General features: G+C 38.8%; 1 protein-coding gene across 3 annotated transcripts in view; it reads left to right on the forward strand.

The window, feature by feature from the left end:
• The window catches only part of LOC117411415 (ras and Rab interactor 2), a 61678-nt gene extending 45943 nt beyond the window's left edge, over positions 1-15735 (forward strand). For all 3 annotated transcript variants that reach the window (XM_059024950.1, XM_034018919.3, XM_034018920.3), the window contains exons 8-12: positions 623-1720; positions 8908-9213; positions 9550-9681; positions 11964-12127; positions 12459-15735. In XM_059024950.1, the coding sequence (XP_058880933.1) occupies positions 623-1720; positions 8908-9213; positions 9550-9681; positions 11964-12127; positions 12459-12779 (2021 nt within the window). In that variant the 3' untranslated portion in view covers positions 12780-15735. The remainder of the gene's footprint in view (positions 1-622; positions 1721-8907; positions 9214-9549; positions 9682-11963; positions 12128-12458) is intronic.
• Positions 15736-20743: the final 5008 nt, after the last annotated feature.

A 20743-nucleotide genomic window follows, 5' to 3' on the forward strand; every position in this document is an offset into this window, starting at 1 on the left:
TCTTGCCCCCAGAATAACACAGACATTTTTCTGGAAGCCCACTTATCTCCCAAATGGAATTTTCAATCTATAATAATGCATACATTTTTGGTTGCCTAATATCTCAGTTCCTGTTCTGTTTTCTTACCAGATCAAATTACATAACAGGATATTATTTTTTTATTTGAATTTTGCAGCAAATGTTTTTGTACTGTAGCAGATGTTTTTTTATGGAAATATCTAACCCTGCCGACGTACAGACCTGTTGTATAGGTGATGATCAGTATGACTCAAAACATTTTTAAAAGTCTAGAAAAAACATGGTAAGAACTGTTCAAAACATTGCACAGCTTTCCCTGCTTCTACATAACAGGAAAATGCTGAAGAGACAGAGAGAGAAAAAACACACACACACACACACACACACATTTGTGGTCTGCCCACTCCTGTTTCTAGACTGAGTCACCCCAGAAGAATGGGTGTGAGCTGCACTTGTGCTTCAGTTTAGTGCAGAGATTCCAGAGCAGAGCTGCTTGTCTTGTCTATTGAGCGTGTGCACTTGTCAGGAGCTGAGAGCGTTTATACTACTTGATTTAACTATTTCTTTTGGTTTTCTCTCCTGGCTTCTTCTTTTCTGTAACAGAATTCTGGGACTCTCCTCTTTACAACAAACAACGGAGCCCCCCTGTTCGTCCCGCTGGAACCCTTACTTCAGACAGTGTGTGCAGGCTACAGAGGCAGCAGCAGGTCCCCCCTACCAAGGGCTTGCATTCCCTGAGGACACACACTCCTTCGGAGCTGGAATGCAGCCAGATCAAGGGGGCTTTGTGCTTCATTAACCCCTTGTTCCTAGAAGTGCACCGTCAGGACGCAGGCAGCAGTAGTGGCAGCTCAGTTAAACGCCTCAAGAACCGAGACTCCATTTCCCCGGATCGGTTCCGCTCGCCTCCACCGAGACCCCCTCCGCCTAGGAAATCCCCACCCCTCAGTGAACACGGCAAGCAAGTTAGCATGCCAGAAACAGTCACCTCGATCAAGCAACAGCAAATAGAGGTAGACAGCTTGGATGTTGGTCCCACCAAAAAGGCCACCCCAATCCCTCCACCCCGTCTTAAGAAATACATGAGCTTCTCGGAGGGCGAGGGCAGCAGAAAATCAGAAATGGGAGACTCTGATATCTCATCTAAAAAACTGTGGGCTGTGGTAGCCAGGAACCTTGGCAGAGCTCCTGATGTGGAGCCCGTTCTGGCAAGCAGCCACAACGCGAATGTAAACTGTCTGGCCCCCTGCTTGCAGGACAGACTGAGCGACATGAGCCTTTCAACGTCCTCCTCAGACTCGCTGGATTACAACAACAGCCACGATTACAGGGCTGATAGCGACCCGGAGAGCATGGCCCCGCCACTGAAGCCCAAGAAAAAAAAGCGCAGCAGCTCCTTCTTCATGCCTCGCATCGTAAAGACCCAGTTCCAGAAAGTCAGCGAGGTGTTTAACTCCTTCAAGACCCCCGAGAAGAGGATGGTGAAGAGGATAACAGAGGTCTCGCAGGACAAGCGCACCTACTTCGGCTGCCTGGTGCAGGACTACATCAGCTTCCTGCAGGAGAACAAGGGCTGCCACATCTCTGGAGCCGATATGCTGCAGACCATCCGCCAATTCATGACACAGGTGAAGAACTACCTGGCACAGAGCTCGGAGCTGGACCCACCCATTGAGTCTCTCATCCCAGAAGAAGAAATCGGTAAGCCAGTTATTTAATCAATTGCTTAGCAATATTTTTATTTGTGTGGGCAAAATCATTTCTAACTCAAACCTAACAATGGGGAATGGTTTTTATGTTTGTTTTATATGTCTTGTTCTCCTTACTGGATCTATTATTATGTGTTTATTTAGCAGATGCCTTTATCCAAGGCGACTTACAGAGACTAGGGTGTGTGAACTATGCATCAGCTGCAGAGTCACTTACAATTACGTCTCACTTGAAAGACAGAGCAAAAGGAGGTTAAGTGGCTTGCTCAGGGTCACACAATGAATCAGTGGCTGAGGTGGGATTTGAACCGGGGACCTCCTGGTTATAAGCCCTTTTCTTTAACCACTGGACATACATTCTCCTATATCTATGATCAATTGTCTCAAATTTGTAATTGTAATTCCTTTTAATGTGTAAGATTTCCTCTGAAAACGGTTAATACAGTGGAGAAAAAAATTAATTAAAGATTGACTATGTCAGAAGTGTATGAAGGCAGTTTATAAAACAGCAAAAACATGTCATAAACACAGCTTTCAAAGCATTTCAATGGATTTGGATACCAGAGTTCTCTATTAACTCTTAACTCTATTGGCCTTCAGCCTCCCTAGCTGCTAATACAATTGTGTTGCTAGTTTATTCTTTTGGTGTATGCGGATTCATGTACTGTATGAAAGAATGAGGTCATTGTTTTGAAACTCTTACTGCAGCTTTTCCTAAAATATTTTCCTGATGTTGAGCATTAGAAGTTGCAAAACAGTTCAAGGTTTATTTGCACAAAACAAGACAGATGGGGGTGCTGTCATGTGTGTGTGCTTTTATATTTGGAAATTGTGATCCACAATGCGGGAGTCTGTTTTAGACTCAAGAACATGGTAGTGTTTTTCTGTAGTCAGTGAAATTAGATTATATACTTTAACAGGTTGTTGTTAAATCGTTACTTGTAATTTTAAAGTAATGCTCTGTCTGTTTAGCTTATACTGGTATCAAACTGTACCTGACAGTTTTACATTATGCAGTATAATCATAATTTTATTTTTTTTAGTAAATTAATATTGAATTTCATCTTGGTTGTTCATACTGTAACACTAGAGCCTGAATTGGCACTGGACTGAACTCATATAATATCATATCCTATCAAATCTTATCATACATAAACTTTCATTATGTATAGAAGCCAACAAATAAAGTACAAAATATTGAATTGGAATAGAAATTGTGGGCCCTGCTGATGAACATATTTTACAACAGTCTAAAAAAATGGTTCATGCACGCAAATTGTATATTAACAGACTTTAAAATTACACAGTCTCCCTGATGAGAAATTAAAAACTCAGAGTGGACTTTTATTTTCAGAATCTTAATTTTAGTCTCTTATTACAATTATGTTCTTGCCAGTTTCCACTGCTTAGACAGAGTTGCATACGTAATATTTATATATGGGATGGAAAATCTGGGGTCAAGAAAATGGAATTCTTTCTGCCAAGTTCAGCACAATAATACATTATTCTTCCACAACCAACAAGTTAAACAGTGTTGTAGGAGAGTAGGCAAAGAACTATTCTTTGTGCAGTGTACTGTAGTAAATCAGCATTGTGTAACCCTCTCCTCCCAAACCCCAACAATATTTGCCTTTTTGTAATACCAGACAAAAGAATATTGAGAGAGCTGTGAGGCGGACCTAGACATTTTAAACAAGACTGCAGGTCATCTAGACAGCTGGAATACTATCAAATGCTTTCACTAGTAAAACTAATGGCACTCTATCAGCTTTTTCATTGCTGAGTTTCCATATTATATTATATTTATCCTCCTTTTGTTATTTGTGATGCGACTACAAGACATGGCAAAGTAGTTTACACCTCGACACACTATTAAAGCGTTGGACACCAATTATTTGTTTATTTAGCAGACGCTTTTATCCAAGGCGACTTACAGAGACTAGGGTGTGTGAACTATGCATCAGCTGCAGAGTCACTTACAACTACGTCTCACCCGAAAGACGGAGCACAAGGAGGTTAATTGACTTGCTCAGGGTCACACAATAAGTCAGTGGCTGAGGTGGAATTTGAACCGGGGACCTCCTGGTTACAAGCCCTTTTCTTTAGCCACTGGACCACACAGCCTCCTAATGGCACTATAGTGAGTCACCCAACTTCCTGTATACTTAGAAAAGTATACACATAGTCCAATGTTGGGGCTGTTAACTGTACAAAGTGCATGGTGTAAAGACTTGCATGTTGAATAATGAATGGTGAGTTCCTGGAAGTTTAAAAATATATTTCATAAGAGTAGGTAAACACAGGATGTACAGCACAAGTATCAGCAGTCTGATCAGCAGTATCAGTCTAGTTTCCACTCTTATACTTTATAGATATGTTAACTGATTTTAAGAACCACTATCTATTGATGTCACAAACACTATTTTCTTCATACCCTCAAATAATTGTCCAAAAGGGAAAGCAGAATAGTTACCGTTTTACGTTACCATGTATTAAGCCCTCAGAATACCACAGGGAGCTGCCATAAATATTAATAATGCTGATCTCAGCACAAGCACCATATGGCAGACACACTTTGTAAACACAAAAAAAAATGCTTACAATTGTTAAATCCTTTAAACTTGTCAAGGCAGCTGGAAATCTGCCAGGAAGGACTGGAAAGAGTGGCAGAAAGAATGAAAACCCAGTAGAAGACAGATTTATCAAGGTCATTAGACCAAAAACAATTTACACAACCGTATGTGCAAGACAAATAAAACTGCCAATGATGCAAAACTAATAACAAGCTAAAATGTGCCTCTGTTAGTAATTTGCAACACTGTATTTTCATCTCACAAAACATGCTGAAAATAACCCTTTGGTGTGAAGACCTTGACAGTAAAACCTCCCTTAAGCATTTAAAATGGCTATTGTGGATTATATATGTGACGTATTATTATATTGTGTTTACAATCTCCATTCCCTTTAGAGAGTCACAGCACTTCTCATCTTCTTGAATGCTACTGACTCCAGATACCAGAAGGTATCATTTACATCCTCTGTACGGCAGTAAAAATTCCAGCGCCCCGAATGAGAGGAAAATGCTCTTCCAATCGGCTTTTAAAACAGAAATGAATTGCCACTGATTGGTACTCCAATTGAAATCAACACATTAATTAATGGATTTATTTAATACCTGCCGATTTTGTAAATACTTCTTAAAGGCAATTCCGAGTATCGACATCCCCCTGATAGAAGTGCATTAGGATTATGACAAAACTCGACACTCATGCCTTTGCTTCCATCTGCCACTGGGATTAGGCTGAAGAATCTCACTTCCTCCATCAAAGCGACTGGGTCAGAGTGCTACACATGCTGTTGGCACCCAAGTTCAAATCTTGTTGATATCACTCTGCTGTCATTATAAACAAACGTGATCGATGTGAATAGATTTCAACTTAAATCCCAGTGGCAGATGGCATTGAACATATTTGTATAGCATACTAGTTGCATTTAAAGCAATGGTGATTTTGAACATCTGTTGATTTTGAACATCTGTGGTATGGACACCACATTGTTCTGTGTGTGGGGGTGACAGCTGATATAATTTCTTCTTCTCTCTGCAATATTTGTTTATGAAGAACCGGTCAGCATGATATGGGCTCGGGTTGAGATGATGAAGTGAGTCACTGTGACAGGATGGCAGAGGATACTGGCGTTCTCAAGACTCAGAGGCAGAGTATTTTAGAAATGGGGGTTTACTTTTAATAAACCAAAACATAAATGAAACAAAGAAATGCCACACGGCAAAATAAAGGGCACAATGGCCAAAACAAAGATTTAAACAAAACAGAAATATCTTAAACTAAATATACAAAACGCAGTCATGAAAACCAGCAAACACACAGGCTCCAACACTTCCTTTGTTCTCCTCCCTCTCCATCGTGCTGCAGCATGGCCAGCTTTATATTGGCCAGCTGGGCCAATTATACAATTAATAATATAATCCCCCTGTGGCAATGTGCCCCGTCCCTGTGTGCATTTGTGTGTTGCGTGCGTGTGTTAATGTTGGTGTATAGTCATTGGTACACGGGATATAAACGGGTCTGTGTTTCACGTGTATTTAAAAAGTGTATATTTGTATTTAGGCACGGGATTGCACATCACGCACGTACATTTAAAATATAATATGTGAACACGGGGTTTCACGTAATGAATTCACGTGCTGGGATTCAAGTGAATAATTAATTAGTAATTGAATCCCAGCACAAACAGTATAAATAGATGCACGTTTAGTCACTCGTGGTTAGGTGTTCGGTGAGTGGAGAACGAGTGTGGAGAAGGAGAAACTAAATAATAAGAAAGAACGTAAATATAAAGTGAATAACTGTCTCACTCACCGTGTTTCGTTTGTCTGTCTGTTTACTGTGTAGTCCGTTTTGTTTGTCTTTTTATTTTGGCGTGTAGTGCCGTGTCCCGTGTTTTTGTGTTTAAAACCTTTTATTTTCTGTTTATTAAATGCTGAGCGCGATCACGCGCCCAGCTTATACCAAACCACATCTCTCTGTTTATTTATTTCCTGCATCTGGTCTGACGCCACCCACTCCGGCCGTCTTTGTGACACCCCCCAATTTGGTGATTGGGATCATGTGTTTAATTGGCGGCCATTCCAGCTCTGGTCTGTAGCTCCACTCCAGAGCCAGAATGGTCGCCCATCACGTGACCCCTTCCATTAAAGGGGCAAGACAACTTTGTCCTGCCACAGTCACACACAGAATGATAATATCTTTAAAACTACGACCGCTCTGCAGCTATCTGAACTTAAGATAAAAAAAGAACCCCGTCCATTACTGTTAAGCCAAAACATGTCAGCAAAAGTATTTTAATTTAAAAACAAACTTTTATTCTTGTAGTCAGTAATTTCCCCCCTTCTATTGCGTGTTAGGACTAGTTTTTAAAATAGGAGTCTACCTTGAAAAAACATTGGATTTGACCTTTATGTGGAAAGCGAAACAGACTGGGATTCCTGGAAAAAAGATTAGATAAGTAACTGAAAGTGAAGAGATTAGACACATAGAATAATTTATTACATCAGGTTGTGTACATGGCTCTGAATTTACAGCCATTGTATGGCCTTTGATTGTTGACAGCAGATAGCTAATAAAGGTAGATGATGAAACAGCAAAACTATGTTTGATTTACATCCTGCAAATACATAATTGTAAGTAATGGCATGGTATTCCCCTTGAAATGACTTGAGGCCAAAGGGGAAATAAGATATAAAGGAAATATAACAGTGACTGCAGCCCTACCTCCCCTTTAAAAGGAACAAAAAGCTTTTCCTTTCAGTCACCATATATTATATGTACTGTATGTCAGAAACAATTCCAAACTGGACATATGTGAAGTTTTTTATTTTCAGACAATTCTGAACCATACTATACAAAATTTTAGCATGGTAAATTTGTCCAGAAATTTAGCAGTTTTCCAATTCTGGTTATACTGATCATGTAGCATGGTTTACAAGTGCTTTTATCATGCTTTACCAAATGTAACTTTAACATACTAACCGATTATGCTTTCACGCTGTTAAATATCAATTCATTTCCCCAGTTTTATTTCTGTTTAATATACCCTATTATGTGTGTCCTCTATTGCTGCTTTAGATCATTAGTTCCTCCGCTTACTTTTCAGCAAAAAGTGCTTCTGAAAAGACCCCTTGAGGATCATCTAATAATTTTATATGAAAAATATTATTCCATAATATTTGTGTGAGTACGTCAATGCAAAGTCTTTCTGTAGAATTTAGTTTGTGGTTCTAGTGGTTTCGTGCTCTTTTGGTCTTTGGAGGTGTGATGTATGTTGGTGTGTCCTGTTTCTTCTTGTAAAACAAACCACAAATGACGTTGTGTATAATGTGATAGACCAATTCAGTGGATTATCAATAAGCTTAAAAGGTTCATTGGGTATTCATGACGATGATCTAAACCCACGGGGCCATGTTTAGAATTTCTGCTCATTTAACTTGATGTCTTCATAGTTTCTATCCAGAAATCCTTCACACTTGACAAACTTGACAAAATAAGTGCCACATGGAAAGAACCTTGGAAGTATGGTTTACCCTGGATCCAATTTTCAAGCATGGTTCAAACCTGAAAGTGGGGATATGGTTGGCATTTGCAATGTACAACGTGTCATGGTGGTCTTTTTATAAGCCATGTAGTGTCAGCTTTTCTAGTAGCCTTTAGCCAGCAGCTGGCACACAGCTAGAGGGGATTGACAGTATTCTGCAGTGAAGCAGCACTTAAACCTGACTATTTTTTCATGGCAGGACCAGTAACTTTTGAGTTTTGTTTTCACCAGTTCAGTTTTAAACACCCTACTTTATTTGGTGTAACAAGGGCACAGCTGGTGGATGGTTACTTTAATGTAATGTTGCTCATAAATTATATAATCAAACAGCCACCTGTTTGTTTTTTTATTGAAGAACCACAGTCTGGTTTGTTTTTTTTTAAGTTAAATAGGGCGGGGTTTTTGTATGCTTTTATGGCAAGCAATAAACTAATTCAGTTCTGTTTCGACTGATGGTTTATTCTAACAGCAACGTTACTGGATTACCTTGATAAAGTACAAGTCTTCATAGATGCCATAGTTACAGTAATGTTTTACTTTTAAAAAATGTAACTTCAGTTACAAATAGTTACTTCTCAGGCACAGATAAGAAATGCACCTTCATGTGACATGTAAGGTTTGACTTGTACTGTTGAATCGCTTTCCATGTGATCAGGAATCACTGATTTACATGTCATGCATTAGCTGCAGTCTTTCTTTTTAACTGGAACGAAAAGTGTCAACATAATTTTCTCACATAAAATGTAATACAGTCTAAAAGAGTCACTTCAGAACTCTGGCCTATTTTTTTTTAATTTGTAGTTCTAAAGATAAGGTGTTTTTCATAGGACTTACATGTACAGTAGAATCCTCCTCAAAACCTTGCTTTTGGCTACTCATTCTTCCCATAGAAACAACTACTTTTGCTTTTGCAGTGGTTTGAATAGGGTTGATTTGAGGTAGGAGGACCAGTAGGGCTTTCAAACTTCAGCAGTGTCATGCATTATTAATAAAAGTGATAGCCCATAAAATGCCTGGTCCTTTGAAAGTAAAAGCTCATTCCATGTCCTTCTCCTCCTCTCCTTGCAGACGTGGTCCTGGAGAAGGCCATGCATAAGTGCATCCTGAAGCCCCTGAAGAGCCACATTGAAGCCAGCCTGAAGGACTTCCAAAAAGCCAGTGGCTCCTGGAAACAGCTGGAGGAGAACCTGCAGCTGGCCAAGCAGAAGAAGCCCCAGGAGCTTGGGGTGGACGCGACAGCCCCGGACTCGGTCACCATCGAGAAGATCCGCCACAAGTTTGTCACCATGCAGAAGATGTACTCGCCTGAGAAGAAGGTGATGCTGCTCCTGCAGGTCTGCAAGCTCATCTACACAGTCATGGAGAACAACTCTGGTAGGAGCCGCTGCTGCCTTTCTGTATGAAGGGGCTGTACATGGCATTAACGCTCTGCTAGTCATGGAAACACACTTGGATGCCAATCTTACAGTATAGGAGGACAGTTGTTTATCACTCATGGAAATGTAGAATGTAGACCTACTCGGCTGTAAAACTAAATTAAAGTCAACCACAGAGATGGTGCATCTAACTTTCTAGCATAATTAATTTGAAATAATTAAAACACACAACCTTAGCTGTAAAGATAGTGTTTTTTAGTGTGTTTCTCAGAAACAGGGTGGTGTGCAAGCGGGTTTGGGATGGGTCCATTGATTGTGTTGTTTGTGTTCACAGGGAGGATGTATGGAGCCGACGACTTCCTTCCCATGTTGACTTATGTGCTGGCTCAGTGTAACATGCCTGAGCTGGACACTGAGATTGAATACATGATGGAGCTCCTGGATCCCACACTGCTGCATGGGGAAGGTATGGGAAAGCATTTACTTGAAAGCTTTGAGTGTGTTTATCTTTCAAAACAGGGACAGACTTCCTTTGTTCTGGTTAAAAGATGAATTACTTTTTAAAAGCCAGGTATGATAAGTACACTGTCATCATCTGCTAAAATAAAAAGCTACAACCGATACTGTAGGTATGCAAGAAATATTTTCTTCTTTGTTTAAAAGTTATAATATTTTCATAAAAGGGAGTCAGATTAACAGAAGGAACTATCGTAAATTGTTTTTGTTTTAAAGTGTACATTTCAAAAATCATCTCAGCTTGAACAATGGAGTAGACTTCCATTTTGAGGCACTCCAGTGGATATAAACCGATGTGGTTTCATGTGATGTGTTATTACCAATATCAAGACTCACTGTAAGTAGTGGAAATAAGATCAGCAGGGATATGGTTAAACTGAATTAGACTGAATTAATTCAGCTTGCAATGAAGAAACAAGGCACTGCTCCTTGCGTTATTCAGTGGCAGGCAACCAAACTTAAAGGGAAATTACATTGTTTTTTCCATGGGAAAACTGCCATATTTTAATGATTGGGGGAAAGTCTTTTCAGACAGAACAGATGTTATTACATTCTGTAAATGTTTAAGCAGAATTTAAACCCCTTACCTTCCTGGGCTTTATATCTCATTTATCAAGGGTTTCTTTGAGGAACACAATGTACTGTACTTGGGACTTGGGAACAACAGAGTCCCCTGCAGCAAGAGCCAAGATAACTAGATTTATATCACAGCCCAGGTTTAATATCAAGTCACTTTAGTCCCATGTCAATGTTCCCATCATGTTACTCATTAGGTCTTTGAAAACGGCATAGTGGCATCAGTATGGCTCGACTTCTTGAGACTCTGTGAAATATTGACCACTTTGCTGCTGGGAGATGTTCCATTGAGCGTCACCAAAACACTCCCTGTGTCCAGGAAGCTGACTCCTCTGTAGAAGTATCATAGTTGTCACTCTGATAATAGCAGCCACTGGTATTTGCTTTGCCCAATACAAATCCATGTACCTCACTGTGCAGTATTTAAAGGCACTGTCTGTAGATTGTTCTGTATTTCGTTGAAGAGTTTGCCCAGCCATGGTCTTTGGAGATTAATAGGTATTTAGTTACCTGATTTGTCGCTGAGTAAACCATGACAGCAATGCTACATAAACAGAGTGGTTCTATTGTACTTGTATGCACTGTTCTGTTAGTTTCCCAGGCATAAATAGGTGAAAGAGTTCTATTAAAACTAGAATCCAAACAGTACTTTTTATGTCTGTGCCTGATGAGGAGTAAATCAAAGGGTGCTGATGGAAAAAGATTATTATTATGTATTTCTTAGCAGACGCCCTTATCCAGGGCGACTTACAATTGTTACAAGATATCACATTATTTTTACATACAATTACCCATTTATACAGTTGGGTTTTTACTGGAGCAATCTAGGTAAAGTACCTTGCTCAAGGGTACAACAGGAGTATCCCCCACTGGGGATTGAACCCACAACCCTCCGGTCAAGAGTCCAGAGCCCTAACCACTACTCCACACTGCTGCCTTACGGTTTTGACCTCGACGTGATGAAGGAAAGATGTGTAATGCTGACCTTAGTATTAGAAATAGTGATTTTAAATAGTTTTTTTTGCTGTCCGTGTTGCAGCAATGTGAAAACAAATAGATTGCAGTTCCTTTTTTTAATAGTTTAGCTCCGTTTTAAATCCAATATTGTGTTTAGCAGAAACCTGCTAGAAACATTCCAAACAAGCTGCACACTGCAAAGCGGTAATGCAGAAAATAAATAAAGTAACAATACCAGGCCAACTGTTGGAATTATGAAGAACAATTTGCTGTCTAAATGTAGAGGCAGAGCAGAACAACGATCATAGCCTAAAACAGCGTGTGGAACAATGTGTTACCTTCTGTTCATCATTTGGATCCAACATGTGCCTTATTCACAAGAACATTTTTACCCTCAATTTGTCCCCAATTTGTCATTGCACAAAGTTTATTCTTGTGTTTTAAAATTCTCAAAAGACTCAGTTCTAAGATTTACATAGTACCAAAAAGGTATTTGTTATGAAATTAGACAGATGTTTCAACGAGAAGCCTTTGTAAGTGCATTTCGTGTTAACACTAAACTTTGGAGAAAGTTTACAAACAATAAAGGGTGAGTTATAGTTTTATGAATTGAGCTATGAAATCTATTGAATTTGCATGTGGCTTTTAAAAATTCTAAAGGATATACTGTATACCCATCCATTATGATTTTTCTTCCAGGTGGGTATTACCTGACCAGTGCCTTTGGAGCCATGTCTCTGATCAAAAACTTCCAGGAGGAGCAGGCAGCCAGGCTACTGAGCTCCGAGACCAGGAATACCCTGCACCAGTGGCACCGCCGGAGGACCACCAACCGGACAGTCCCTACTGTGGACGACTTTCAGGTATCCCCCTGATTTCCATTACGAAGGCTTCATTTTTAAGCAGTCAGCTGTGCATGTTGAATTGAGCTGCAGGTCTTCCAGTTGCTAGTGGGGAGTGGATATGCGAAGCCTTAAGGATACATTTATTCTTATCTAATTTTTGTTTTTCAGCTGAAATGTGTTTTCCTTTTTTTCTTAAGAGGCTGTATTGTTTTATATGGCTGGATGAATCTGCATTTTTGGGTTCTGAGATCACTCCTGTAATCATCGGGAGAAAGATAATGCAGTGTGCAGTAGAATGATGTTGACTGTTCTGCTCTGCTTACACACATTTTCTTTTCGCTGTCCACAGAACTACTTGCGGGTGGCCTACCAAGAAGTAAACAATGGCTGTACAGCCAAGACCCTGGTGGTGAAACCGTATGTGACCACCGAGGAGCTGTGCGAGTTGTGTGCCGAAAAGTTCAAAGTTCAGGAACCCAGTACCTACGCCCTGTTCCTCGTCATGGAGGAGACCAGCCAGCAGCTAGCTCCGGACACATACCCTCAGAAAATCAAAGCCGAGATACACAGCAGACCCCTACCACTTCCCTTCCATTTTGTCTACAAACGTCCCACAAACCTTCAAATATTCATCCCCCCTGGTGAAGAGAACGAAAACACTTTCCTCTAACAAGGAACCAAACTTTTCAAGCACAGCCAGCATTGCACAAGTTACGTCTTTTGTTTAGTAATACAAAATAATTCTCAATTTTCCGCAGGCAGGGGAATTGGCATGGTGTATTGGCAAGCCAGAGAATATCTTTGGGCTGTTTTTTTTAAAAATTATTTTTCATTTAAGAACTGATTGTTTGCACTTAGTGGCACCCGGAGAGCGTTTCTGTAAAATGGATCATTCTGGTTGTCGGATGAGAAAGCCTGGGCTGCTACAAATGTCAGGATCACAAGCTGTACACCTAGGGGCATGGCTGTAGAAGGTGTTAAGTGGTGGATTGAACCAGTGCCTTCATTTTGCTTCTTGCCTAAATGTGTGTGTGACTTGCTGGCAGGATACAGACATTGGATTTAATGAAGCGTTCTGTATCAGGACACCAAAACATTGCTTTCTTTTCTGATTCTAGAACAAGAACCCTCGACGTTGGGGTTTAGTTGTACTGTTCTGATGCAGGGGAGACAGGATTGTGTATTTTAAGAGAAGAACAATAATAGCACTGTTCAAGCTCCTGAAACATTATGCCTTATACTGCTACTATTTGATATATCCTATTTGTTTGTAGCCCACATTTTCCACAAGTGGAAGGAATTCTGATGCAGTGCGTCAGGCCATTTGCATTTCTGGATGGGTTCCATCCTTCAAGACTGTAAACGTGATGACATCATTTTTTTTTTATAAATGCCAACTTTTTTATTATTGTAAAGTTGTTACAAATGATTGCAGTTGCTGGTAAACTGTCTTGGTTATGGACTTTTAATGTTAAAAGTTGTTTTTAAATATTGAATAATAATTTGCATGTAACTTGTAACATTTCTCACATCTGTAACCCCTTAAAGACCAGGCACAAACTGCAGATTAATGTTTGCTATAGATCACAATTCACAGTTTTTATTATTTGTCCCTCACAAACAGTATTTTGAAAAATCTAATATTGTAACAAAAATAGCATAAGCAAGTCCACCCTGCAGAGCGTGTAAAGCTTACCCCCAGTCTAAAGCATACACAACTCATAACTAGTAATCACGTACTGTACTTATACCATGAGTGTAGACTTAAGAAAACTGAAGCCTGGTCTTTATAGGGTTAAGCAGAAATCTCTTGCTGGTCTTAGAACATACACATGTAATATTGTACACCTCAATGCATTGGGACTGAGGTTTTCCAGGTACAGGGTTCTTGAAGGAACTGTATCTTTGCTGTGCAGAACCTATATAGCCTCTTGTGTAAGACACTGGCCTCTCAGACTGATTAACCTCTGAACCTTTCCATTTTCCTAAGCAGGGAATTTACACGTCTGAGTGTTGTAATTGTACCCTTCATGTTTACTCCACTGCTTTCCTTGACCTTCCAAACAAAACTACCCCAAAAGCACTCGCTTTCATTCTGATGTTTGTTTAATAACTGCAGTAAATATTACTGTAAAATGTAAACCCAGAAGTTTGATTTAATAAATAAGAAGTGTGACTGGGTTGTTACTAGTTTTGTAACTAGTATTGCATTATGGTGTAAAGACTTTGAGAAAGCTGGTGCCACATGTTTTTAAGGCAAACACGGGTTAAATTAAGAAAAACTAAAGCCAAAAAAATTAAAGCATAGTGATAGAAAAACACCTGCAAAAATGACACGGAATGACTGACTGACTGTAAACATCACACAAAGGTAGTGACAAAAACAACACACACATTTATATTCCTGTTTCGTTACATCACAAATCTGTATCACCTGAGTCATTTGTCTAGCCTGCTCTGAATTAGTCATTCATCGCTTCCTGCATTTACTTGAGCAAAGAATACTCCCAATAAACAAAAGAAAAACATAAAGCTTAAAACATTCCAACGTGACATTCTGACAACTGAGTGTAAGCAGTGCTTTGTGGCATCAGAAAGAGGGCAAAGCAATGACAGATGTATTTCCTGCTGCTTAGTAATGAGAAATAATGACTATGGAACACAACATTTAACAGACAACTGTATTTTTCCCACTTGTAAACAGTTTTAAAGTTCTCAGGTGAGGTACCATGGCGATCAAGGCAATCACCAAGAATGTGGTATTAATACCACTCAATTCGTTTAGTGGAGTAGACTGACACTGGTATAAAAAATTAAGAGATTGTCACATATGAACACATGTTCATGTTTTCTCTAAATAACATTCCAATAAAAACAATAGTGCTCCACCAAGATTACATGACTTGAGGTACATTATAAAAAGTACAGTGTTTTCTTTATTCACAACAAAATGTGCTAAACTGTTATTTGAATCTGGCTCGGATATGGTAAAGCAGACAGGTAAGGTAAGAAACAGACTGAGGAAAATGGATCAGCTGAAACCATGATTAAAAACACTAAGTGTGTAATTGCATTTACAATTAAAACATATAGGACAACCTATTAGATGTTTAATGGGAATGTAATATGCCTAGTTTTAGCACATTGCGTATGATAGAAGTTAGTATTAAATTAAGTGTTTTGTTTTTAAAAGATGAATATATATATATATATATATATATATATATATATATATATATATATATATATATATATATTTATAAATTATTATCTGTGCAGGATTTTTCACAGATCATTTGTAATTTGTTCTTTATACACATTAAAAACATGGGTTGTTTTTAGTATTTGTACTAAAATATAGTTTCATTGAGAAGTCCCGGATCATTTTGAATCAGGGTCTGTTTCTTTCTTATGTCAGAAATGCGTGGGTTTTAATACATGTGGAAGCATCTGAGTATTACAATGGCCTGAGTTGTTCTATTTGACTCGCTGTGTACAATTGTAACAAATTGGGCATTTCTATCCTGAGAAGCTTGCCTGAAAACCCTCCTTAGTTTTATGTGTATTGTGGTAAACTTCAAAGATTTGAATTTTGCACATAATGTAATAAATTGTTGTATAACAAATGTGTGAAGTTGTTTTTTGTGGGTTAAAAAAAAAAGCAGTACATTCTAAACCAGTGCTGTCATTGTCATCTCATGCATAGAACATGACAAAAATCGTATAGTTTCTGAGTACAATATTTGTTCAGTGGTTTATAGTAAATTAATTTGTCATATGTAGTGTGTCTCTTATTATAACATAAATCATTTTGAGCAGTTTGAGCAGCCGGAACTCCATGAGATGATATCTCTTATAACCAAGGCAGTATTTTTTTCACGGATTTTGTGATTTCCGTGAAACATACCCGTTGCTGTGTAATATGTAGTTCCCTGTGAAGATTAAAATCAGATCCTGTGCTTACAAAAGTATAAAGAATTGTTTGCGTGACGCCTGGAAGTTAATAATCCATCGTAGTGGATCCTTTTTCTCTTGGATAAATTGTTATTTCCTCCACAAAACATTTCCTTTATTGACGCACTACCTGTTACACTACCTGTTACACTGCATGGTGCTGCATAATTTCTTTAAAATGTCTTTAATGATAAAGACACCAGCTGCATCAGAGATCAAAAATATTTCTGCTAAAGATCGCTCGGTCCAGTACAAAAAGGAAAAATTCACGTGTCTGGTGTTATTTTTGCATTTATTGAGGTTTTTATTTTGTTTGATAATTCACTGATGGTGAAAATAGAATGTTTTTAAATGTGGACATAAAAAATGTTCTACAATTTATCATTTACTGTTTTTCAGGTAAGCATTTACATGGGAAAATTTGTTGTATAATTTGGAATACGACGACAATATTTTTTTCTGCTTTAATAAATATTATGTTTAGTCGTGAAATATGTTGAAATCCTTATTTTTAGACTGTGAAAGGCCGTGAAAATAAACACAACCCTACTTCTAACAATAAGAGACACCCTACACACAACACATTAACTTACAAAGATTAACTTCATCACAGAATCTGGTGAGAATTCAAGTTCACAGTACAGTAGCTAAGGTTAAAAAGCGTCCGTGCCTCTTTCCCTGAAGCCTGCGACATGCATTCTTGCTGCTGCTGTTTTCACCCAGTAATCTTTTCCTACCATTCCACTCATACAGTTACTGTATGGCATGCCACCTACTTTACCTTTGGGTCCCAGGCTACTGAGGGAAATGCCAGTCACGACCAGAACTGGTGTACTCTGGTCTTTCTGGTTCAGGAGATTTTAGGTCTTTTGTCACCATTTTAAATCTGTTCTTCGTTACACTCAAAAGGTGCATTGTAATTAAACCGAGAAGGCAATGGCTTAAGAAGAGATTTTGAGTGAAAACAACGTTGTGTTATTCCAGCTAAATTAAATTATAGGAAAGAAACTGACCATTTCAATTTCCATGCATTGTTTATGAATGAATACTGACAAAATGATACACCACACTTTTATGACTTTTACTGTAATTCTTATTGCCATCTTTTCTTGCACCAAAACCAATGAGACTAAACATTTCAGCTGTGAGCTTGTGCAACATGTTGTGTACTGTTGGGTGATGCACTCCCGTTATGGACAATGCTGGCCCCTGCTGGTAAGAAAAGGTAATAGGACATACTGTGGACCCCTTTGTACAGCAGTTATAAGATACGTGGTTGGGGACCATGAGGTTCCCCCCTAGCTTTAATCGTGGTCAAGAATATTCCTGATACTGAAACATTCCAGAAAATGTGCAGAGTATAAACCAGATACCATAAAAACATACAACCCCTGCACGCATGCAGAAGCACACCATTTACACTATCCTGCTTCCTTCCCCCCCCTCACCCCCCTCACCCCCCCCACCCCCCCCAGCCCAGCCCAGCCCAGCCCAGGATCGCTACACTATATATCAGGATTCAAGTTTAGTTTAGTTAATGCAGCCCGAGAAAGCCATCTCAGCCATCAACAAAGTGTTTCAAAGGCGTTGGCCACCATGGCATGGGTCCAATACTATGGTGTTTTTTTTCCATAATGGAAATTCAGTCAATTTTTTACTTCCTGTAAACTGGTTTATAAAATACCTGTCTAAGGCAGCTTTCACACAGAGCATAGAACAACATAGTAGAACATTTTACTTCAATGCTTTAGAAACACAATACTGTATATTAAATCATTTTACACTGGCACGAAATGTAGTGATAGTAAAATTGTATTCTTTGGCATCTAATTCACGATATTTCTTGTATTTGAATATGAATACACTGCAAACTGACTTCCAAGATCTTTAAAATCCAGTGGAAATAAAATATAAAATATTGTTCCATTATTTTACAACTACCAGTGATGTATTGATATTTTTAGAAGTGAGGGGGTCGCTATTATCTACCCCCCCCTATCTCAACCACCCGCCGCCTGCAGTCCCAGTTTCCCCATAAACTCAACAGAACTGCAGTTTATCACTAATAGTTAAAACGCTGTCATTATTATTATTAGTTTGTTTCAAATTATCGGTAGTTTGTTTGTGTGTGTTTAACTTGATACTTCACATCCATCACATTCCAAATCTATTTTTAAACTGGTCGTTGCTTTCTGCAGTCAGACCAGTTCACCTAGCTTACTATAATCACTTGTCAAGTTTAGCTTTTTATGCGGTTGTGGCATTTTTAATTATATTTGTAAGAAACATTTACTTTTCAGCCACGTTGATAGTGTTATTTTTTAAGTTTTTCCACTGCAGATGTAACAGGGCGGAGGCACAGTGTAAACGGAATCAAATGATGACGTGTTGGTCTCTCTTTTTGCCAGCAGTAAAAGCAGAGAAACCGGTTAGTTACTATAGTATATACCATTTGCTTAAGCACTGATATTTTTGAATATCACCAGGGAAGTGGTTGTCATTTGTTGAAATCTATTCAAATTTCAAAGGAAAACACAAAGTCGATTGCATTACAACGTGACAGCAACGGATTGCAGTTTGCCCCTTTGACTGAAGTATTGTTTCTAGACCCAGACTGCTCCAGCTTTCAAAGGGATTTCTTCATTATTATTTTATTATTTATTTCTTAGCAGACGCCTTTATCCTGGGCGACTTACAATTGTTACAAGATACCACATCATTTTTTACATAAAATTACCCATTTATACAGTTGAGTTTTTACTGGAGCAATCTAGGTAAAGTACCTTGCTCAAGAGTGCAGCAGCAGCATCCCCCACCTGGGATTGAACCCACGACCCTCCGGTTAAGTCCAGAGCATAACCACTACTCTACACTGTGTTCCGCTGTGATTCTCTGCCCTTCCTGACAGGACTTTAACCCCATCCATACTGAGTGTCTGAACTCGTGACACCACCAAATTACAACTTTCTCCAGGGTTTCTTCAGTTTTATGCAGTACAATGACATGCCAGTTGAAACGTATTAAATGTATTAATACAGTGTTCTGTTTATCTAAAACACCCAAGGAGCACTAGCAGTGGCATAACTTTGGTTCCAGAGGGGAGGGGGGGGGGGGGGGGGGGGGGGGGGGTTGGGGGTAAACAACTTTGCCTATGTATTGCCCTGACTTTGTAGCTCTGTTCCTTGGTACGTGGCCCAAAATACACCCATGTAAGAAGTAACTAGCTTTTCATAACAGAGTGCAGCTGTGACCTCAGGGGATGATGAAACCTTTGTTTCTGCTTAATAAGCTGTTTTGAGCCTATGCACAAACCATAATCAAACCAATTAAAACTGGTTCTAACATACTTTTGTTAAAAATGCTATAACTTTAGGTAAGTGTCACGGAACGCATAATAACACACTACTGGAACACGTAGGCACGGACCTTCTGCGGGGTAGTGTACACATCGTTCCAGTTAAATGGCACAAGCTCTTATTGTTTCATCAGCCTTTGTTCCTTTCCATTATGCTTCCCATTTAAATGGTAAAGAAAACATTGAAACTGTCTGTAAACATTGTGTGATTTTCCTGTGTTTAATGTAAGCCCTGAATCAATGCAGTTAATAAACTCTTCAGATTAAGATGTACATTGCTGGTGCACATCAGTAGTTTGCAATCACCAGCCCAAATGATTCTTAACGGTTAGGTTCAGGGTTAGGGTTAGGTTTTAGCGCTGTAATTGTAATTTCAAAGAGTGAGATTCTAGGTTGAATCAACGTTGGATATTGGTTGGATTTGCAAATGGAATCAACGTTGACAATTCAACTTCGATTCTATTTGAAATCCAGCCAATTTTCAACGTCAAAATCTGACGTCTAATCAACGTAATTTCAATGTATTTTGCCTGCTGGGTCTGTGTATAAAAGTGCCTCCTATATTCTGACCAATCACAGGGTAGATAGACCATGCACTACAAGACTAATAGAGACAGGACATGTTCACGTGCAGGCCAGGGGAGTTACACCAGGCTTAAATGGGTTAAAAAAAAAAAAAAGTACCTGTTGCTATAAAAGCCAACATGGCAGCACAACTGATAGCTTTTGCTGAATTTTTAAATGAAAGTGCATTTTGTAGGGAAAGAGTATTTAAGCACAGACACAATCCCTAATCACGGTTCTATATATAAAAAAACAAACAAACAAACAAAAAAAACAACGTTTAAGTTGTTGAAGTATATATTTATTGTATGTTTACCTAAACAAGATTTATACTGTCTTGAAATTGAAATATTACCAGATTTTTTTTTTTTTTTTTCACAAGACCTCCACTAGAACAGAGTGTGATTTTGAATATAGGAATACTACCGATTGGATATTTAATGAAAACGGTATTTGAAAATAGACATTTACTAACTTATTTTATTGTTAGACTACCGTCACCGTGGCATCCCCGTCTCTGCACCCTTCAATTCCATTGAAAATTGGACATGTTTCCCCATAAATACCAATTATTAAAGATGTTAACTGGGTTTTTCAAAAGGACCGCCACCCGTTTTTGGTTTCTTTTTTGAATATTCTTTTTTGGCCTCAGCCAGCTTTTTTTTTTTTTTTTTTTTAAATGTCATTTACAGTGCGATTTACGACTAGGTTGATGGCATTTACCCGTCCAGTAAGTTCTTGCCAGGCTTTATTTTTGTCCG

Source organism: Acipenser ruthenus, chromosome 6 (assembly GCF_902713425.1).
Source record: "Acipenser ruthenus chromosome 6, fAciRut3.2 maternal haplotype, whole genome shotgun sequence".
Lineage (NCBI taxonomy): Eukaryota > Metazoa > Chordata > Actinopteri > Acipenseriformes > Acipenseridae > Acipenser > Acipenser ruthenus.